Source organism: Lissotriton vulgaris, unplaced genomic scaffold (genome assembly GCF_964263255.1).
Source record: "Lissotriton vulgaris unplaced genomic scaffold, aLisVul1.2 SCAFFOLD_798, whole genome shotgun sequence".
NCBI lineage: Eukaryota > Metazoa > Chordata > Amphibia > Caudata > Salamandridae > Lissotriton > Lissotriton vulgaris.
Genome location: NW_028243133.1, coordinates 674,838 through 698,496, shown reverse-complemented (window position 1 = coordinate 698,496; position 23,659 = coordinate 674,838). Strand labels below are relative to the sequence as shown.

Here is a 23,659-nt window from a genome sequence, read left to right as displayed (position 1 = left end):
AACCCCCGGCCGCATCACCTGAGCGTCGGGGGGAGTCGGGGGTACGATGACGACGCCCCGACTTCTTGTGTTTCCTACCTGAGGAACCAGATGAATGGTGACAACTTCCGGAGCGTTCGTGACGGCTCCGCGACCGCTCCCTCGACCACTCCCTTGACCTCCGGCCGGACCGGGACCTCTCTCGACGCGGGGCCGACACCCGCAGCTCGAGTAGCTTGCGGGACCGCTCCCGCCTAGCTTTACTCGTCAAGGCCCGGCAATCGACACAGGAGTCCACGTCGTGGTCGGGGCCCAGGCACCGGAGGCAGTCAGTGATGGTCCGTGACCGACATCGTGCGGTCGCAGTCATCACAGTTCTTAAAACCGGGCATCCTACCGGCACCGTAAGAAGATTATCAAAAGATCAAAAAACTTTGGTCAAAGACCGGAGTACTGCTCTTCTCGGATCTGCGCTAACTGGCGCGGAAAAAAGAAGAACTGACGTCATTCCAGCGACGTCATCACGGCGCACGACGCCAACGACGGACGCGGAGCCGCAGGGGACGCCTGCAGACGACGCCTGCCGACACGCAGGGGTACTGCTACGCAAAAGTTTCCGCATCCACACTGACGCCTGGGGATATTCTAAGGTAAGGAATCTAATACTAACCTGTTTCTTTCAGATCATAAAAAATAAAGTGCAGACCCCAAGGAAATCAACACCATTTGAACGCCACAGGGAATTGTCTCATCAAGTCTTCTCGATGAGGCATAAACAAAAAGCAATAATACATCAGGAGAACAACGCAAAGAAATAAAAAGCCTGCAACAGGGGAATCATTACCTTCCAACGAAGTACCAATACTTGAAATTCACATACAAATTCCAGATACAGGAACAGGCTCTCCGTTGGAGACAACAAATTGAATAATCCAGGGCCCACATTAGCCCAAACAAGGGCACAGTCCTATAAGGGGCCTCACAAAGAAAAGCAAGCACGAACAGAGATGGATAATATTCTCCACAGGACAAGAACAATAATAGCACAAACTAACCTCTCGAGTGAATAATTAGTGGAAATTACTGGATTCTATGTCAGGACCGGAGGAGAGGATTATGCTAGTAAACTACCGTGCAGGAAATACCCAGAGGTAGAGTCCATTTCCGTCCTTTCCTTGGATGATGAATTCTGCGAGGCGTGGATGCCTCCATTCACCAGGCTGTAGCGGCAGCCACAGGCCCTTTGAAAGATGCCTGATGAAGATTGGGCACTCATATGCCAGACACTTAGATATGTCCCAGCCACAGCCTGCAGCTTCTGAATTGCTACAGGAGTTGCAACCCCACAAGTGCAAAGGGAGCCCATCATAGATCTTAGTGTCTTTGAGAGGCTGAAAAAGGCCTTCTTGGAATACACCGACCCTCAGGAGGATGAAAAGGACTTTGATGCGCAACTGGACTTGACCTACCCCCATTCAACACAGTTAGGGGAAGATGAAGCCTCCCATGGGGAATCTAATGATGAGGCAGGCCCCTCTAGGCTCTCTTCCGCTCTACGCCTAACCCCTCCCATGAGACAGCCGCTCAGGCAGAAGATATCTCGGACATTCTGGACCCGGATGAGTTAGTACATCCACAGTCCGCAGACAGGTGTAGGAAATTATGTAACAAGGCGGCTAAGGAAGACCGAATAAAAGGAGGTGCAGGCTTGTCCTAAAGCTAAATGCGTGTGCACCTCCCTTGCCGGCAAGGTGGCTTTTACATCTGTGTTAAACTTCAGAATGGCTACTTTTCTCCAGAAAAACATTTGTGATCCCATAAAAGGGATTGACAGATCGTGGAAGTCATGTCAGGACAAGCTACTGGACGTGATCGATCTCCTAACAAAAACTTCGGAGCTAGCAGAGGAGGCCAAGGCTTCAGGGACAGCCCAGAATCCCTGTCTGGTTAGGCACAGAGGGCAGTTGTTTTCCTGGAGAACACTAACTGCGCTCTATCTGCAGAGCAACACCGGTCCCAAACTGGGGACTTTGGTGACCACAGAGGCAGGGGCAGTGGAGCAAGGAGGGCTATTCGGAGAGCACTTCATAAAAGAATTGGGCAAGTTTGTTGCTACATTTGCCTCTTTGCATAAAGCACAGGCCTCAATCAAGAACATATTTCACCCTCAAATTTTGTGGGGCTTGGCCATGGCAGAGGGCGCTCGGATGGCCGTTTCCATACTCAAGACCTTCCCCGGACCCAAAGCTTCTGCAAATCGTCCAAGGTTTCCACATAGAATTCTATGGTTCGCCCTTACACACATCACTTGCACACCCTTTGGTTTTTTAAGACACCCAAGCAGACTTGATAGATCAGGAAGTGGCAGATTTGCTCAGGAAGGGAGCAATTTCTCATACTTACCTTTACCCATGGGATATCCTTAGCAATCTCCTTGTAGTGGAAAAGCGGGACGGGGGTCAAAGACCTGTGATCAATCTCAAGGAATTCAATGGGTGTCTAGTTTATTGCCACTTCAAGATGGAGGGCAACAACTTTTGTGCAACCTTTTGAGACCAGACGACTGGATGGTACGCTTGGGTCTCAAGGATGCCTATCTAAACAATCCCCAACTTTTCCTCCCACCACAGATTTCTGCAATTTAAATGGCGAGATCAGATTTACAAATCCAATACCCTACCGTTCGGCCTCTCTTTGGCCCATTGGTGTTTTACCAAGGTATTGAAAAAGGCCATAGAGTACCTCAGGGCCCAAGGCTGTCACATGATTATCTACCTGGACGATCTCCTGTTGATGGATCCGGATACCCTGACCCCCCAACTGCAAACAACCATTCACCTCCTGGAAAGGTTACGATTTATTATCAACTGGAAAAGTCACTTCTAACTCAATCCAAGCAGACCTCTTTTCTGGGTTTCATGTCAATTCCGAGGAAAATAGCTGAGTCTTGACGCTCGATAGATTTCCAAAATCCAGAGGGAGCTGCGGAAGACATTGGATAAGAGCTCAACATCGTTCAGACAGATCGAGAGGGTGGTAGGTCTTCTATCATCCTTTATTCAAGCAATCTTTCCGGGCCCATTACCATACAGGGCCCTTCAGCGACTCAAAGCCTCCCACCTCCAAAGGGGCATCTAACACTTGGAACAAGTCCCTCTGACGGAAGAGGTCAAGGAAGAAATGAAGTGGTGGTTGGCGCACATGGAGGCCTGGAACAGCCAAGCCATTTTCAGCTTTGATCCAGATCTGGTCATCAAATCCACAGTGAGCAAATCCGGATGGGAAGCTCGCTGCAGGGACTCATTTAACGGCGGAAAATGGTCCGCAGAGGAGCAGGCACTGCATATCAGCTGCCTGGAGCTCATGGCAGGCCAATTTGCGGTCCAGTGTTGGATTAAAGACACAGTGACTTGTTGTGTCCTGCTCAAGATGGACAATCGCTCGGCAATTTGATTTGGAGTCTCCCAGATGATTGGTGTAGCAGAGCCCCTGGCAGATCTAGCCAAGGACTTTTGGGCCTTTTGCCTGACCAGCAATGCGTCAGTGAAAGCGGAGTATCTTCCAGGTGCAGACAACAGAGTAGAGCATTGGTGCACAAGGGAATGGTCAGACTCAAAAGGTTGAAGGAACACTGGGGCCTCTTCACAGTTTACCTTTCTGCTTCCAGATTGGATCACTAGGTCACAAGGTACTTCAGTTGGAAGCCAGACCAGTTAACGGCGACAGCTATGGATGCCTCCCTCCAAGATTGGTCTGTGGAACAGAGGTACGCAATTCCCCCCTTCACGATGATTATGCGCCTCTCGACTTCGGTGAGACACCAACGAGAGTCCATTGAGCTGATCGCTCCACTTTGGAGATTCCAAGTGTGGTTTTCAGTTCTTCCGGAACTTTCTTGAGATTCTCTAATCCTTCTACCTCACGCTCAAGATCTCCTTCGGGATCCTCTGGGTAACTGTCACTCACTCATTCTGCAACAGAATGCTGCTCATGGCGTGGTTGATTACAGTCTTGGCAGCATAATGACTTTCTGTCACGCAAAGAATAGTCCCAGATTGGCAATGCTGTTATGCTTACTCTCCTGTCGCAGGGTTTCTGATGTTAGCGCCCTTCACATTACAAAACAAGTTTTTACTGCTCAGGGAGTTACCTTTAAAATCTCGTGGAGAACAAAATCTAATTCCAGAGTGATATTTGACTAGTCACCCAAGATGTGTGTAGCACGATGTTTGAAGGCATTCGAAGCTATGACGGAAGACATTTTCCCTCCCGGGGATCGGAAGCTATTGATCGCCTTAAAGAAACCTTTCAAAACAGTCTCTTCCCCCACCATTGCATAATGGATCCGTTGGGTCATGCAAGAGGCAGGCATTGATGTGTCGCAATTTGGAGCTCACTGGAGAAGTGTGGCTCAATGATTAGAGCGGCAGACCCTGATGCAGAGGTCTAGCCTGGGACCAGGGTTCAATTCCCCGCCTCGGCGGGTCTTGGGCTAAAAAATTCCACGGACCTGATAATTCTCGCCTCAGTGCCTATTCCAATCATGGAGTCCCACTCTGCAACTCTGGGCAATAGCTTGCTTAATCTCCACAACGGCCCCCACAACGCTAAGGATGCCTGGCCTCCACCTTGGGGGTGCCCAGGAGTGGACGCCTCACTGGGAAAGCCAGGATGGGTTCCACAGCGGTATTCGTACAAGGGCCTTGAGACCCTTGCGGGTGAGTAGTGCGCTATACAAGTAACAATTTACAATTTTTTTTTTTTTACTCAGTGATAGGGGCTATGGCCTCAAAAGCCTTTACTTTGGGGGCTCGTCTAAAGGATATTCTTCGGACGCTATGTTCAAACGTTTTTATTTTAAACGGTGATTGATATGGCATCTTTGGTGGTTGATATCTTTGTACGAGTATAATCCTCACCTCCAGTCCTGACATAGAATGAAAACTTTCCTAGCAATCGTAACAGAAAGTTTAAATTCTATTAAGGATACAGAGGCGAGGATTAATCCTGCACAGGTTTCTGTAATCTTCCTACCTGGAATGGTTCTTTCATGGAAATATGGTCAGGAAGGTTGGGATCGTGGCCCACTTGGTCGTAAGACCCAAGTATAATTGTTCCTCATTACCTGAAAGTTCTATGTGTTTTGCATGCTTTCCTGAAATTGATTGTTCATCGTTTTTTTGCATCGTATGCACTGCAGCTTTCATTTGGTCCAGATATAAGAGTGATGGCTCTTATTTCTTCCCAGGTTCCAAATCACCCAAAGGGAATTAAAGGCTGGTACTGGAAAGTTTCCAGTCACACTCAAGAAAGAGGAGGTTGAACATGATACACTCGGCGTTAAGGACGTGACCGTGACTCTGATTGGCTGAACTTTTGTTGTAGTCCTTTCCCGGTGTTTGATGGGAAAGGTGGTTTGTGAAGTTGAACACTGCTAATTTGATGACAGCTTCACTTAACATAAAAATTACCAGAGTGGTTTATACTGCAGTTCAGGATTGCCCAGCCTGGGCTGAAGTTGAAGAAGATATTTTGATGGCTGATAAATGAAATATTTCCTAGGACACGGTGGTGAGGATTATGCTTGTAAACTACCATGCAGGAATACCAAGAGTACGATTCCATTTCGGTCCTTCCCTTGGATGATGGATTTTACAGTTGATAGTTGTAAGTCAATGACTTCCGTTTCCCAGTGCACCACCACTTAAGAACAAGCCCTTTCTTTCATGGGTGGAGCACATGGTGAGGCCAATTTCATCTCTGGAGAGGTATCCAACCAACTTGCACTCTGTTGGTTAAAAAAAAAGTCCTTCATACGTATAATGAGGGGTGGAGTATGTTCTCCGCGGACAAAGCGTAAGCCTTGGACTGTGATCAGGGCCCAACAGGGCCTCCAGCCTCTGATAGTACTGGTGCTATGAAAGAGGCTAGCAATGAGGTTCAATTTTCTGGAGACTGGTGTTGGTACCAGGTGCAGCAGAAACATGGGCGGAGTACGCACCAGCACAGGAGTCCCACTAGTTCTTGGCCCCGTAGGGGAGGGTTGGATGGGCATGGGGCCAGTAGCAGGTGCTTAAGGGACAGTCAGTGTCAAGTAAACATCTGCCAGCAGAAGTGCGATTGAAGTCCTCTGAAGCTCCATGGGCAAGAAGGCACTACAAAGGATGTAGGCCATGTCTTAAAATTCTACAACATGGCCTCTTAAAAGGCCTCTATCTGCAAAAGGGTTGATGACAGTCTGAGAAATTTAGAGGATGAATTGAGGAGAAACAGTAGAGGCGATGAACCCTTGGAGTGCCAACTGATTTCAAGTGGTTATGAGGGGGGGTGTTCAATAACCACTTAGCCTTCATGTGCTTGTCTCATTTTACAATAGAGAGCAAGAGACAATGAATTCAGTTGCACTCTCTCAGCTACAATAGTTACACGCAATAGCAACTGATAATCTCAAGAGATGAGAAAGAAAGGGAAAAGGGTCCCACTATATATGAGGATTTTCGCTCGGCGTTCTGTGAGGGGACACTAGGTACGTCCACGATGTCTGTTTTTGATGAAAGTGATACTAAAAGACAGCACTACTCACACAAACCGCATGACCCTTGACATCTGGAATCAGAGGGAAACTCCTCTGGCTAGAAGACTGAGACAGGTGAGAGCGTGTGTGCAAGGTGTGCATGCAGATAGAAGCAGGGACACACATAATAAAGCCCTGATGAAGGCCCCAGACCTAATTGGGCTCTTGGAGTGAGCCGAAACATGTTGGCACAAGGGGTGTAATTGAACGATTATGTTCAACAAAACCCAAAATCACTTTCGATTTTATCCAAACCCCAGGTACCCTAGAAATATAGAAAAATATTTGGGTATACCCATAGGTATTTTTAACAAATCTTTCTTCTGGATCCCTGCTTGTTCAGTTTTACTTTATCTAAGAACTTCCATTTCATCTATGGTCAACTCCGCCTAGGTGGTATCATCTTACCAGGGTGACGAAGCATGTCATTATAAGTGAGAGAGAGATCTAATCCAATACTGGATATTGCAGAGCTTGTGAGCGCATATCCTCGAATATAGTGAGACCCTATTCTCTTTCCTTCTCATCTCTTGAGATTATCAGTTGCTATTGTGTGTAACTTCTTGTTCCTGTGGCACACTTTGGATTTTGACTTAACAATGACTTCGAGATTAAGCGGCGGATCAGCTTTGTCACCCTGAGCAAGATCGGCGCCGCAAGTTTGATCGGAGTGGGAGGTTTGCTTTGACAGCAACCTCTTCTTATGTCCGGCAAGGTACAGCTTCGATTCTGCTCTCTGATAATCTTCGAGTGCCGAGGCATCATAGACCCTTGTTATGGGGGTCCATGGCAGACATCTGCTTCTTGCAGTAGCAGCACAGCTTGAACTCTGTAGTTTTTTGGGGGAAGCATTTCTTTTCAAGCACACTGCAGAAATCAAAAAGAGAAGGAAGGTGCACGCGTTGGCTGATGTCTAAAAAGTTTTAAACAGAAAATACATAAAGGATATCTTTTGGAAGAAAATTGAAGCTCATTGACTCCATCCTGGTGCACCGTCCTTCTCTTTATGATTTCATCTATCTGGTTTTCAGTGGAGTGAAAGTGCGGCGAACTCCAGATGTGGTTGCACAGACATTTTATTAATCTGGTGATTTAGGGACAGAGGAGCTTATCTATGGTCAGCCGCATTTTACTTTGTTCAACACACTGTAGAAATGTTTTGAAATCATCAGTAGAGTGACAAGTCGGGAGTGAAGCTTTGAATCTGTGTTGTATGGCACAGAAAGAAAGGAACAGGCATCAATGCACATCGTTGGTGCCTATATGCGGTTCTGCTCCGTCACTTCCACAGCAGAGCCACACACAACAAGCTAGTGGTGTGTTGAGAGCTCCTGCTTGAAAATCTCCAGATCCAGTCAGACGCTTGGTATCCTTTAGATATTGCCTGCCTCAAAGTGACAGAAAGAACACACAAACTAACCTGCACCATGTCTTATTCAGCATAAATCAAATTTATATGAGAAGCAATTAACTACAGAAGAAAGGAATCCTGTTTCTGTCATGCTGTGCAGTTTACCTTCTAGCTGGTTCAAATAATCATGCACTGCAGGTATCTCACTGCCAGACAACTCTCACTATATTTTAAGTAAACACAAAGCTTTCACCATACAAGGGACCAAGGCAATCTTCTCGTGCAAGCATGCCCATACACACATTTCAGAGGGCAGAAAATGTACGCTCCACACATATGTGAATGCAGAACTTTATTGCACACACTAGAAGCTCAAGCTGAATTCATGGGCCAATTGGAACACTCACCTCACATAGACAAGCCTGTAAAAGAATCACTGCAACAGCAAGGTTGCACACTATATCTATCTCAATAGGCATACTGATGTACACAGGGCACAATATATCACATCACACCAAGAGCTTGTCCTGCAATATCCCAAACAGAAGGGACAGGCACCACCATAAGGTCCACTGACAATGAGCAAGTGCTCTTATTCATAACCACTGTAAGCTTCTGCACTCCCTTGTGACAGACACAATTGCTGTTAGGCCCTTGGAAACTGCACAATTGGATATGAAACCATGAAACTATCACCTATGTGCAAATCACCACCTCGCCTTTCCCTACATATCTCCTCAATCAGACTGGAAACAGGTAGATACTCTCCAAGTAAATGTTAGGAGGCCCAAACATTTAAGGCAGGTCTCAAGCAGAGGCGATTTATCTTGCAAATATACGCTAAAAATCATTGCAGACTTAACACCAGATCATGTGCTACTCCTCATCACTACATCACTAGAAAGAACAACTATGCTGCCTGTGCAAGTCACAGTCCCCAGGGATTCTACAGGGACTCCAGAATCACTATGCAATTAATCTTCTCACAGGGCTTAGCAATCCAATTCGTCAGGTGTAAGCCTTGGTTCACAGGCCAGGAAACACGGCAAAACCATTCAAATAAATCTGCAGTCCGCTGCTGCAACTGGGCACAAACCCCTTGGGCTAGTAGTATGAGCGCTGCAGGATGGCTTCAGTATCCTTCAAAGATGAATAAACTGCACTGGTGTGAAATGTCAACCCACTAAAGAGTAGGTCCTAATCACCAGAGTAATAAGGGAACGTCAAGGCAGCTGTAAAAAAGTAGGATTCTATCCTCTGCTTACAACAGCGAATGCAGAGCGCAAAGAGCAAACTTTAACTCAAGTTCTTACTCATTAAACAGACAGTTTCATAACCTGTTAAGATCTATGTGGTGAGGAGGGAGAATTTAGGGCACATTTTATTTTTTGTGGAGACTTCCAAGGCCTTATATCGAACTCCTATATCCTCTGGCCATTGGAAATGTAAAAGAGACAATGTGCCCTTCTTGAAGACAAAGAAAGTATGATTGTGCCATTTCTTGAAGGAGTCGTACACAAATTAGGATGATCTTACATTTGTGTACTACCTCTGGCAGGTATGGCAAACGTGATGCTAAAACATTTTTTTCCGGCTCATGAAACATCCGCTTGTCTTTGACAGGCAAGGGAAGTAGTGGACAAAGCCTTGCGTCTGTATAAAGCTTCCAATATTATGCAAGATATGTAGACTATAGCATCAACAGGAGCACACAATCTGATCATATGCATGTATTTTGTAAACAACTTTTAGGAGTCTGATTTGGAATTTTATAAATACATCATTCACAAGATCTCATCTAGAAAAACAATATATAACTTCTAAGGTTTTCTTGCATGCCTGTCTCGAGCAAGTAACCCTTTTTTGAATAGGGCAGCCATGAGTTATTTCAGGTCAAGTGAAAGGACCTATATAGACTCATTAAATAAAAGAAACATTCAAGAAACTCACCATCTTCCTCTCTAAAGAGAGTCCCCAGGAGTGAAAAGAGTCAGCTACCTTGTTGTAGATGGGTAGCTTTTCAGCCCAACAGGAAGTGAGGAGTATGGTTCAGGTGCACCAAATTAGGAGACAATTTTTTTCCATGCACATTATGAGCCAACAGAAGTACTTTTCCTCACTAATTCTTTTCATGAATCTTTCAACATGAAGAGGAGTCAGTACAGAATGCCAGAAAGGTTTGTTCATGACACTTAGGGACTTATTACATTGGTGGTTGGACAAGCGTCTGACTGCCAGTGAAGCGGGATTGAGACCGCCAGTCACTGAATCGCCATATTTTGATCAGATTGCTTTGTAGGCGGTCAGAAACTGCCTTTTTCTGTGGCTTGTGCTACAGCCGGGAAAAGAGCAGCAGCACAAGCTGCAGTAGAGAAAGGCATTTTTCAAACATCCATGCATGGATCTTCAAGCGCCCCCCTAGCCACTTAGCAGTGACCCACGGGGAATGGGCGCTTTGCTTGGGACCCCCAAAGTCCCTTTCTGACAGCCTTTTCATGGGGGTAGGACTGACGTCTGAGCAGGCACGCCTCCATTCAGGATCACGATTCTGACCGCCGCCCGGTCTGGATCCGTAAATCCTGGCAGAGGCAGTAGTCAGTCCCTCGACATGCACGTGTCCAGCCGCCTGCATGCTAATGTGGCGGTCGTCTCAAAGGGCTCTCTGTTGGTGGCGGTCCCACCAGTGTCGTAATGTGCCCCTTACAGTGAATCCTAACAGCTGTGATACTGGGTTGGAAAAGTCTGAGGGGCAGGGGAAAAGAGAAGACTTTTGCTATTCCAAGCTCTTAAGATGGACAATTGAGCAGCAGGGAACAAAAGTAAGGGCATCTCTCAAAGGATTTCTTTTTTAAATCTATACAGCAGTTAAGGGGAATGGGTAGTTCTGAGGAAGAAAAAGGGAACTCCCTGCACTTGAAGTGCTCCGACATTAACCTTTTTTGTGATGATTAAAACCTGAAACTGGACTATCTTTGCTCCTTGAACATGATTGGGTGTGTTCTTCAATCTTTGAGTGCATGATAACCTCAATGAGGGCGGAGTGGTTTTGATGGAATTTATATAACTCAAACCAACGTTAGAGGGTCCTATAGAACTACATGACCTATGTGCTGGTAGAAGATGTTCAAATATCAATTTGATCATCAGCCATGTGGTTATACTTTCGCTGGAGGATTGAGCATTTGCCATTAACCCCTTCCCTACTGGCTCAATTTCCCTGCTGTGCTGGGGGAGAGAGGGGCGCGCACGGCGCCCGCATGCTCTTGCATGCTCCTGACGAGCTGAGCTAGGCACAGGTGCATTGGCTCCGTGGAACGTTCAGCACAGAGGGGGAATTCTCCCAGCACCTGAGCGTTCCACGGGCCATGACGAGCTCAGCTCGTCATGAGCATGCGAGAGGTGTATGCCACGACGAGCTGAGCTCGTCATGAGCATGCAAGGGGTTAAAGGAGCACAATGAGTAAGTCTCTGAGATTTAGAAAACTGTATGTCAATACTGTCTGCAAAAAGTGACCGATGTAACAGTGTGGACAGTTCCGAATGCCAGGAGGAAGATGGAGAAAAGGATGGTCTTAAATTCTTTCCTGGTTGTCAGAAGAGAAATGAAGTGAAGAAGTCATTCCAGGGTGTCATGGGAAAGAGATATAAGTCTTGTTTCATAGTTCCTAGAAAACATATAACCCCCCACAAACTATTCGGGCTCCACAGTTCTCTGGAATTAAATATTAAACTGGTGCGATGATGAAATCGATGTCACAATGTGGCAAGCATAATTGATGACTGCAGTGCTATTGCCCAAACCATCCTCTCGTTTGTCTGACAATTCAAAATGTTTATTTTGCCATTGAAAATAGTATGCTGTTTCAAACATTAAATTAATGAAGGTTACAGGTATCTCGAAAGATGGCAATGGGATCTGAATTAAGGGATGCCCTAATTTAATTATGGAGGTTCTATTAAAATGGAGTTGCAAACTTATAAACATTAAGCTTGAAAGTGATGCTTTTACAAACAAAACAATAGAAGAGAAAGTTCTAAATAGTTATGCCTATCTTTTTTTTTAAAAATGTTAAAAGTGCACGTATTAAACTTACTGAAGCTGAAGCAGCAACATGTACATTAGGTTTTGTGATTGAAGCAGGAATGGCAACTGGCATGGTTTGTCCATTAGGAAGATGTAACAGCACAGGAAAAGTACCACGGACTGGTCTAAGGATAGAAGAAACAGATGTATTAGATATATACCTAGAACCAAATAAATGATCTTATACAATTAGTAATAAACATTATATTGCTTAAAGACAGTTATCGTATTAAACAAGACGAGCATCATCATTTTAGTTCATGACTTTATTTGCCGTTTCCTCTCATGGCATTCTGCTGTATTTCAGAGACTTTCGATTCCTATGCATACAATCCTCTGAACGTGTGATGCCCACATAGTTGGAAACAACATAGTTAGTATAGACTGTTCGCTCTTTGGCTAATTAATGGACTGACAATTTTTTAACAGAAGTTTCATCAATGATCAAAAACGAAGGTCGTTCGAAATCTAGTTGTGGAGGATAACCTCAGCTATTACATAAAATTGGTTATGAATGCGCACAACTGGATCATGTTTGTTAAAAGCAAGCAAAATTTCAACTCCAATGTGAAATAAACGGAATAGGCTCACCCAGAGAGCGATGTAGGGGAAAAAGCCCTTAAATCTGCTTAATGGAAAACTAAAAAAATTATGGGTTTCATTTACAAACATTGAAAAATTACTAGAATTCGGGTGGCCCGCTCCACCGAAACAGATAAACAAGCTGGGGAGGCATTGCTTTCTTATTGGGGTTGTGAATGTGCGACTATTACTCAGTCAGAAGGGCTCAACCACAGTCTGTTCTGTTGACTCATGTCACCTAGCAATGCTGAAAACAGAATTCTATCCAGACAGTTTAAGCAATTCTGATTAGATGTCATCAGCTAATCAGAACAGGTGCTCATAGTTGGACCCTGAGTCCATTTGCAAGTGTCTCTAAATTTACTGAATACCCTTAACATGTCGGACTACTCAGGGAATGACAGTATAGGTGAAAGGAGTTCACTGCGAGAAACCACCAGCCTCTTGCAGCCATAAAGATAACTGAATAATGAATGAAATGGCTTGAATACAATCTCAAAAATTGTCCTGCTGCACACAACCCTTTTTAATGTAAAGAAATTATATCCCTACTATCCACACAGAAAGTTGTATTTCTAAAAATCCTGTATGCATCGCAGTAACTTTGCACTGATACACACAAATGCATATCATGTCTACTTATATTAAGTTGCATGCACATCTTCTTGTTGGTCAACTTACCAAGTATAAACATAACCAGTGTCTACTATAAAAAACAAAACAAGGTATGTGTACAAACTGAGAAGGCAGATTCAGTACCTACCACACTTCGACTTGCTTGCCATCCTCATTGATCCAACCAAGAACTTGTTGGGTAGATTATGGATATTAACTTTCAAAAGCAGAGATTTTCCAACTACCACATTGTGGGGACTTTAAGATACATTGAAGAGAGCAGAAGGACCCTTTTTTAAACATATTTTTTATTGATTTTGTGCAATGAACATACATACATTGTAGACTTACATATCATTAGAAATGAAGCACATTTTGTGATACTTAATTTGGCATCAATTATACAACAGCTCATTATATCAAACTTATAAATTTGCATACAGGTCATAGGTAACCGTACAAAGTTGCGTAGATACAGATAACGTAAGAGCATGTTGTCAGAGCATTGTGCGTTTCTTGCATACAAGTGCCTCTATATCAATCACAGTAAGCTTAGGTCGTTCAAATTTGCAATCGTATCTCCCTTGCCCGTGATTAATAATAATAACAAACCTCCCACCCTTCCTACCCTCTTGCAGCTCAGCCCTCTTCCTGGCTAGTAACATATTCACATGTTCGATCTTTCCTCTGTGTGTTCATTACCACTATATTGCATTCCCCTTCCTTCCCACCATCGAGGGTGAGAGAGCAGTCCTGACTTAATCTCTCGTAGGTGCCCCTAGTTTCTGGGTAATTCGGATAAAAGGCATCCCTACGCACTCAGTATGATAGTATATCTAGTGCAGTGTATTCTTCCATCATCATATTCCAGGACATAGATGTCGGTGTTTTACGTAATCCCCTGTATTCCTCTCTTTGTAATTCGGCTCCTTCCGCCCTCCCCCATATAATCATCTCTGTATGCCACTCCTGTAGTGATGGAGCTCTATGGGTCTTCCACTGTGTTGTAATGTTCCTTTTTGCCAATAGTAATGCAAGATTAGCGAATCTATGAGATGGGTTACCTTTCTTCCCACGGGGTCCCAAACCCAGTATACAGTATTCCATTGTGCCGTTGTTGCGCCCTGGAGCAATGGCCATCAGTAACCGACACACCGACGTCCAGTAGTGTCTCAATCTCGGACAGTCCCATATCATATGTAACAGACCAGTGTTGGATGCATGACAACGGGGACAAGTGCCCTCCACACTAGGAAGCATAATGTTAAGCCAGCGTGGGGTTAGATATTCTCTGTGGAATAGCATTAATTGGATACATTTGAACTTAGGGTTGGGGGATACCTTCCTGGGGTAGCCCACTATAGTGTCCCATTCTTTGTCTGCAAAAGCACGACCCACGTCTCTTTCCCACTTATCCCGCAGTGGCTGTAACGAGGTCTCTGCGCCGGCGCGGATCCTCTTCGACAACCATTTTGTCAAATGTGCCCCGTGTCCCATTAAATATTGCATGGTGATAAGTGCGTTTGTAACGGGTTCGGTATCCCCCTGGGTCCATGCGTCTCTAATGTATCTCGATATGCTGGCATGTAGAAGGAACAATGTGTCCGGGTGCCATGTTCATGTGCAAAAGCCTCATGCGACAATAGTACCCCGTCGGAGAGGAACGCCCCCACAGTGGCTATCCCTGCATCAGACCACTCCCTCTGAGTACGGTTAGTCACCACCCCTGTTTGCAAAGGAATCCCCAGTAGTGGAATGGTGGGAGTGCATGGTAGTATACGCTTTGTGTATCGCAATGCATGTCTCCAGTATAGCAGCGATGCAGTTGATGGGATCTTGGCTTTTGGTAGTAGGAGTCTGTGGATATCACCTCGCTCCCACTCCCGGTGTGACACCCCTACCTCCTGCAAGTTACGACCCGCCAGCCAGTACGCCAGCCATTGCAGCTGGCTAGCGTAGCAGTACACCTTCAAATCAGGCACTCCCAGTCTGCCCTTTCCTGTGCTCAGTTGTAGTTTCGCCAGGCTAATTAGTCTGCGCCCCTGTAATGGCAGAGTTTTTGGGCTCTATTTAGCAGTGATATAGACCTTAGTCTTGCTCACATCTAGTATAGGTATTCTTAGCCTGTGTTGGCCCTTTTAAGCCCTTTTTTCCAGACCTAGAAGAGGATAGCTGCTTAATATGATGATAGATCCTTTACTCTTGACTTTAACCTGTCTATTGCCTATTGGCTTTGACATATTAGACACATTGGTATGGTTTATGTAGGTATTCTGACAGAGCTAAGGGGCATTTCATCCCTTTCAGGCCTACAGGCCTAGAGCTAGAGGGACTCCATCTTGATGAAGCTGAGAGGCTTTTCAGGGTAAAGGCAAAGTTTATAGTTAAGGCTGTTTTTCACTTGGAGAGAACCGGTCTGGGCCAGCCCTTATCGGTAGGCTGTATTATTCTCTGTGTGGAAGACACAACAAAAGGCCGGCCGGCTGGGTGTGTGTCCTTGATGCGAGGTGATGCAGAGACCTGGTGGGCGGCAGGCTGATGGCTGGAACTTTCCATGAGGAAACAGCATTCTATATCAGTGAAGTGCAGAGGCGGAGTCGAGTAGAGTCGAGTCGAGTGGAGGTGGCGAAGCCAGTCAGTCGTGTTGAGGTGGAGGAGTGGAAAGCAGTGGAGTGGAGTTGGCAGAGAGAGAGGGTTCAAGCTGGAGAGAGAGCTGAGTTGAATAGTGAGCTGGAACTGAAGGAAGCAGTCAGAAGCAGTTACTTATCAGGAGGAGGTGTGAATAGCTGGAGTCTGAAGTAATGCCTTTTAGAAGAGACGGAGGAGAGATCGTGGACTAACCTATGGGAGCAGATGGAGTTATTTGGACATTGGTGCAGAGACAGAGTGAATAAGCTAGTGGAATGAACGGTGATCAGAGCGGCAGGAACCATTAAGATTGAAGCTGGAAGGTGGAGACAGTTCGTGGGGGAGAGGAGTCCAGTGCAAAGTGATCAGCGCAGAGGTGTACCCAAGAGTGCAGGAGAGAGAGAGAGTCTGAGATGAGCCAAGGCACAGACGAGAGAGGAACCCAGATGACAGCTAGAACAAGACTACACACTAATCAGGTGAATTCTACCCTTAATCTTGTCCTTATTCCCTAAGCTATTGTATGTCTAATCTTTTCTCTTTCAGCGGTGTGTTCTACCTATAGTCTTTGTCAGTTACAGATCTGTGTAAATGTTTATATTGTTCTAATAAAATAACCCCCAGTTTGTAGCAAACTGGCATGTGTCTTATATTTTTGTTCAATCTAGGTAAATGTATCTCCTAGGTGTTTACTAGGTACATGAATGGATGAGTAATCCCAATCAGGTAAGTGGTGATCACATAAATAGGGAGTGAGTGGACCTATGATGCCAAGAACAAGAGGTACATTATATTAATTGGCTAACTCCTAATATTGTAGTAGCAGACCCTTAGTGAAGAGACTTCCCAATATATATATATATATAAAGGTGTTCATAGGAATGTGGTCGTCGTTGATATGCGGCGTTAGTGAGAACGTTGGGTAGGAGACCAGCGTGTATACCCACAGGATTGTGGCTTGAATAAGTGAGAGCGTCAGGGAGGAGACTGGCGTGGAGGTTTGCCGGATTGCGAACCGTTTGGAAAAGGGAGCATTGGGTTCTGCAGGCCCATGTGTAGACGCACCGGATTGTGTGTCATATCTGCCCTAGGGTAGATCAGTCTGGGTCTGAGTGGCCGCGAGACTAACTGATGTATGAGTGTGGTGTAGGGTATGGATATCCTTAGTAATCAGTGAGTATTCTTAGTATCCCTATAGATTTAGTGGTGTTTTTAATAATATGAGCTTGTATATTGCGAGTTCCCCATCCTCAGGTAGGTACCCAGGTGCCTGGATGGATAGACAGACGGTCCTGAGGAGGGATGTGATTACGTTCTGGCTGGGTTGGAGGGGCCACTAGGGGCTGATCCCATCTAATCAGAAAATCCGGCCATAACAGCCCCGTCCCCCAAATCAGTTCTGTCATTAGAGAGTTCAGCATTTTAAAAATCCCTCCTGGTATCAAGACAGGCAGGTTTGTGAAGCAATAAAGCAGCTTCAGAAGAATCACCATTTTAGTTACGGCAACTCTTCCAAGCACCTACAGGAGGAGCGAGGTCCAAAACTTCACCTGCGTCCTGAGGGCAGTAACCGCTCAGGACAAGTTGCCATCTAGTAAATCTGATGCAGTACGATAAATCTGTATCCCCAAGTATCGAAAGGTGTCTGGCGCTATATTAAATTCCTAGCGACTAAAACGCAATCGTTCAGTACGTGCAGGGCCATTAAAAAAATAAGCATAAGATTTATCAGCATTGATCGTGAGACCAGAACACTCCTGAAATGAGTCGAAAACTGTGGGCAGGGGCTCGAGATCCATATCCATGTCCTTGATGTACAAAATAATGTTGTCGGCGTATGTAGAAACAATGTGTGTCACTGGGCCTTTCGCTATTCCCTTACACCTGGATAAGGAGCGGAGCCTATGCAAAAGGGGCTCCAGCGCTAATATAAACAGAGGAGGCGACAGTGGGCACCCTTGTCTGGTGCCTCTGACTACTGTGTATTGTGAAGATATGTGCTGTCCTGTACGTGTGCGAGCTGTGGGATGCGTATATAATAGCTGCACCCAGGCAATATATTCATCTGGCATGTCAAACCTGGTGAGGGTATAAAACATGTAGTCCCAATGTAACAAATCGAATGCCTGTTTTAGGTCAAGTGAAATGCACCCCTCCGTTGTTCCAGAGTCAGGTGTACCAGCCATATTCTCCGTCGTTGCCAGGGGTTTTACTGCGTGGTAAAGCTTTGATCGCTTGTCTAATTTCTGGTCCAGTCACCGGTCTCGCTAAGTCGTCGCGCTGTTGCTGCGTGAGCTGTGGCAGTTGCAGCCCTTCAAAGTAGGGCATAAAGTCAGTGTCCTTGTGACCCGTCGGTTGTCTGTATAAATGTTCATAATTTGCCTTAAACGCAGTGTTAATTCCCAATTGTGTGGAGGTGATACCGCACTCATTGTCACGAATCTCTAAGATGGGGGATGGTGTGGGAGCATTTTTAACCAGTTTCGCCAGTAGGGGGCCCACCCTGTTTGCCTGTGCGTGTTGTTTCTGCATGTAGAGTTTAAAATCTATTACTCGCAGGTCCTCCAAGAGTTGGGCATGTTGTATGTTTGCTTCCCGCAGTTGTGTTAGTTGTTCATTTGTCTCCGCCGCCTCCCCTTCTAGTGCGTGCAGTTTGCCCTCCACTTCTGTTAGTCGATTTACAAGTGTGTGTCTGACTCATGACTTCGTACCTATTGCCACTCCCCATATAACTGTCTTGAAGGCGTCCCATTCTAGTTGGCATGTGCTAGCTGACCCCGTGTTCTCTGAAAAATAATTAACAATCGCCTCTGGGAGTGTGCTGCGAAAGACCTGGTCCTCTAGTAGTTGTAGTTGTAGTATCCATGTCGGGATCCCTACCCCACTGCAGGGATAACTCCCCTGGGTTATGATCTGACAGTGTCTTGCCCAAGTGCAATACACTGTCAATAGAGCTAAGCAGCATCTCCGAGCAGAAAAGTCTATCTATCCTAGTATGTAGCCGATGTGGCGGCGAGTAGAAGGAATATTCTCTACTGTCCGCGTTTTTCACCCGCCAGGTGTCATGTAGCCTGTAGGAAGGTGGATATCGGACTATGGTTGCCTCCAACTTTTTGCCTGGTGTTTTGCTGGTTTTTCGACTTAGTTGACCTGGGGCCCTGCTAAACAGGACCCCAGGCCCACTGCTATCTCTGTAAAATGGATTCCATGTACTCTAGGTACATATCTAATTGGATACTGAGTCACCTTATCAGCCCCTGTACAGTGTACCTTAGGTACCCAGGGCATAGGTGCACCCAGGGCCTACCAGGGGCTGCAGCATGTATTATGCCACCCCTGGCTGGCCATCTAAACAGGCACAACTGGCTGCACGACAGCTGGGGCAAGGTGGTGTAATCACCCTTAGCTTTAGATATAGTATCCCTATATCTAAACCTAAAATGGACACATATATTCCTATCAGTCACTCCTATGGCAGGCCTTATCAATCCTGAAGGCAGAGTGCTTGGAATTATGTGGAATGGTGCTCTGGCATGAGCTGAGCCCGTTTGCAGCTTGCGGAACCAAGTCCTAATAGCTGTTCCATGATAACGCTATACCATATACTCTTAAGTGCATTATGAACCTCGCGGTCAAATGCTAACTTTAACATAGCATTATCAAAACATGTCGAGTAAGGTGTCATACGAATTGAAATACTACCCCCTCGCCAATTCTGGCGACGGGGGTAGCATTCCACCCTCCTAGAGGGACACGACATGTATGTAACTGTGAACCCCGGTTAAAGTTAACTCGAGCCTCAGCATCACAAAATGGATGCTGCCACCACAGACACAAGTCTGACCTCCTGCTGCTGGGAGTCCTTCCAGCGAGGGAGGCTTGGACAAAGGGTTTCCTGCCTTGGGAGGTGCTAGCACCACCCCAGACAGGATTTTGTGTATTAGGTAGGACAGGGCTGAAAGGAATGAGACATGCCTGGGGCACACAAGGTGTCCCCGTGCATACTCCGGTCTAAACCAGTTCCAGGGGCACTCCAGCCCCAGAGCTGGCGCAAGACCGGACAAAGGATAGGGGGTGTAACCACCCCCCTTCCTGGTCCCACCCAGGGGAGGGACCTAGTCGTAGTGCAGCACCCTTTAGCTGAATAAAGGTAGGAGCTGGACCCATTCCAAGTTAGATTAATCTTGACAACTTCCACGAAGAACTCTTGACCTTCGCCCTCCTGAATATCAGAAGACTGAAGAATCTCCCCTATGGTCAGGGAGTGACCATCCTGCTTCGCAGGCACCATCAAGCTCCTGTGCGGTTTGCTGCAAGTCCTTCCTTCCTGGAACCCGACGACCCAGCTCGACGAGACCCGGACCTCCAGACTTCTCTGACCTCTACCCACATCCACAGCACAGCTGGGACCCGTGGGTGCGACGAGCAACTTGGAGACGGCCATCTTGAAAAAACCTGCACAGCGCTTCCAGCACGACCGCCGAGGGATCCTCGAGTGAGTGCACTGGGGTCTGAGAAGCCCCACACCGACTCAGCTCCTGCATCAAAGACCAGCCCCCAGCATCCACGAGATCTGCGTGGGGCCCTATTGCCTGGTTGCTGCTTTTCCTGTGGTCTGGTCACTTGCCGGCTGGTTAGTGACCTCTGAGACGACGACCCGAAGATTTCAACACTGTTGGTCTGGTCCCCCAGAATGGCCCTTGCTTCCTTGTAAAAGAGAAGCACCCCGGACCCTCCTGGTCCGCATTAGACGCCATCTTTGTTCCACCGCGTGGCTTGCACTTGCAAAGGCCTGTTGACCAGATCGACGATCCAACACCACCAACAGCAGCAGACTACGTGGGACAACTCGTGCCTCCAGCCTGGTCGTAGAGAACAGCTCCTGGTCCTCGCAGCTACAGACAGAAGTGTCCCGTCCTCCACCTGACTGCGGCAACAGCACCTGGTTCCCTCCTGGTTCCAGCACCATCACTGGCTAGTGACCGAGACTCTGTCCCCTTCCCTTTCAGGACTACTTCTTCATAGTTCCATCCTTGGAACCACCGGACTCCTCCATCTAGCTGCCTGCCAGCAACTACTTGTTTCAGGCATCATCAGGCTCAACGCAGCAAACCCGACACCACTTCAGCCCTATGCACCCGCAGCCTGTGGGTTAGGTAACTAAAGCTTCTAGGTGCTGAAGTCAGTGTTCACTATCCTAGTGTCCAGGTCCACTGTTGTTTTTCCTCCATCCAGCCGGGTTCGTCCGGAATCTGTAACTCTTTAAACTGTAGCATCCATAGACGTTGGTACGCATCCTGCGTGAGAGTTTCCACTCTGCACGTGAGTCCCGTGGGCCTCCTGCTCCTTACTTACCTAGTCAGTAGCGTAGTCCCAGCGATCCTCCAGCCTCTGGATCTCCTTACAGTATTTTCTTTCCTCGCATTCCATTGTTTCAAATATATGGTTTGTCGTGCCCCTAGGGCATTTTTGTAAATCGTGCAACTTAAACGTATTTTTCCTAAGAGTTTGTCATGTGCTTAGCCCTCTGACCTCATAAAGAGTTCAGAGGTGTATGTTAGTTAATACATACTTGTTTATTTTCATACCAACCTGTGTGGTGTCCTTTTATGTGGTATTCAAGGGGTTATATGTGGTAAAACAGCTGGCTTCACATGCCAATAGAGTTTAGCCTAAGACTGCTTTGTCCATGCTACCATTAGGATAGCTGGTCTATAAGGTTGACTTACAACCAATCACCATAAGGGTTGTTTGGACTGATACAGGTGATCACTAGAACTAGTGAGCATCATATATCAGGCCAACTTCTCACATTGGTGTGCAGCGGTTGGGATTTGAGCTTGCTGTTGTTTTTACCAAATATAATCTTGAGATAACATTTGAAAGATCACATAAGGTACCATAGGTACATATAACAAGCTTAGAAATACTCTGAGTTCTACTGAACCAGCTTTTGTAGTAGAAAGGGAGTAGCACACCCTGACTACAACTCTTAGCAAGGGATCAGTAGGTAAACCCATAGTGTAGGTAAGTGCACCACTTACACCTCACTAGAAAAGCATGTCTATCACAGGAGAGAACTCAGTGGCTCCCCTTGTGACAGTTGACCCTCCACAGGTCATGTCAAGATATGCAGCCCTTAGCTTCCAGGAGATGAAACAATTGTGTACCTCCAGGAAACTAAAACAGGGTTCTAACCCTACAATCAACTTCCTGATAGGTCTCTTAGAGACATTTGATGCCAGAAGGGCTTCTAATCCAGGCCCATCTGATCCTACAGAGGAAGACATACCCCCAATAGAGGAGGACTCCAATTTCCCTGAAACTGAGGAAGATCGAGACTCATCGGACGGTGAAATAAACCATGGTCAGGGAGGAGTCAGCAGGCTTACCAGGACCAACTTAAGCATACATGAGAATGGAACTGGTGGACCTCCAGGCCCACCCTCAGGCAGGCTTAACCTTGGGAATAGACGAGTTAGGTCTCACTCCAGAGGCTCTAACAGATCTGTTCATACCCATGTCTCTCAGGCATCTTCTCAGAGAGGGATGACATCCCCTCAGAGAAGAGAGCATGAAGCTAAAATGAGGGAAGTCAATCTGAGGATTGAGAGGGAAGAACTTGCCCTTGCCAAAGAAAGACTTGCCTTTGCCAGAGAGCAGAAATTGAGTGGGGCAGACCCCACTGGTGGCAGCATTATCCCTAGAGATAAAGACAGGAGTTTTGATACTAGACACCTGAGTAAAATAGTGCCCCCCTTTAAACAAGGGGATGACATCCACAAATGGATGACTGCTTTGGAGAGGGCCTGCACTGTCCAGTGCATCCCCCAGAGTCAGTGGGCAGCTATATTGTGGCTCTCCTTTGAAGGTAAAGGTAGAGATAAGCTCCTCACTACTAGAGCTGAGGATGCTAACAATTACCAAGTCCTGAAAAACACACTGATTGATGGGTTTGGCTTAACAACTGAGCAGTACAGGTTGCTGTTCAGGGATACCCAGAAAGCTCAGTCTCAAGATTGGACTGACTTTGTTGATTGTGCCACTAAGGCTCTAGAAGGCTGGCTACTGGGAAGTAAGGTTACTGATTACACAGGATTGTATAATCGAATTATGAGAGAGCAAGTCTTAAATAATTGTCAGAACCAGTTATTACACCAGCACCTGGTAGACTCTGATCTGACCTCTCCACAAGAATTGGGTACGAGGGCAGACAAATGGGTCAGAACCAGGATTAGGCCTAAGAACCAGGGTGGTGACCAAAAGAAAGAATCAACCAAGCCTCAAGAGAAGGGTGGGAATAAATCTTCAGATCAAACCACATCAGGGCCCCAAAAATCCTCAGAAGGGGGTGGGTCCCAGAATCCTTCCAATACCCAGAAGAAACCTTATTGCCATATCTGCAAACAGGTAGGCCATTGGAAAACTGACAGCAGTTGCCCAAGGGCCAACAACAATAAGGAGAACATACCCCCAAGTAACACTTCCAAGCCTCCTGTTACTACTAGTAGTAATCCCCCAGGTGGTGGGAGTGCCCCCAAGAATTTGGGTGCATTTACTTTGGGAGTCCCTGGGGACTCTGGCCTAACCAGGTCCCCTGACATAGATACTCTTGTCTGTGAGACTGGCATGGGGTTTGCCAACTTCACAGCTTGTCCAAACACTTTGGACAAGTACAGACAGGAGCCCCTCATCAATGTCACAAAAGTTGAGGCCTACAGAGACACAGGGGCTAGCATCACCATGGTGGCTGAGAGCCTAGTCCCCTCAAGGCAACTTTTACCTGGAGCCACATACCAGGTGACCAACATTGGAGTGCAGAGAGATCATCCCATAGCAGTGGTCA

The 23,659-nt window shown here is 46.4% G+C and overlaps 1 protein-coding gene across 3 annotated transcripts in view; it reads right to left on the bottom strand.

The window, feature by feature from the left end:
- ATF2 (activating transcription factor 2) overlaps positions 1-23,659 on the bottom strand; it is a 403,773-nt gene that overhangs the window by 188,035 nt on the left and 192,079 nt on the right. For all 3 annotated transcript variants that reach the window (XM_086948508.1, XM_086948506.1, XM_086948507.1), the window contains exon 8: positions 11,999-12,113. In XM_086948508.1, coding sequence (XP_086804634.1) covers positions 11,999-12,113 — 115 coding nt within the window. The remainder of the gene's footprint in view (positions 1-11,998; positions 12,114-23,659) is intronic.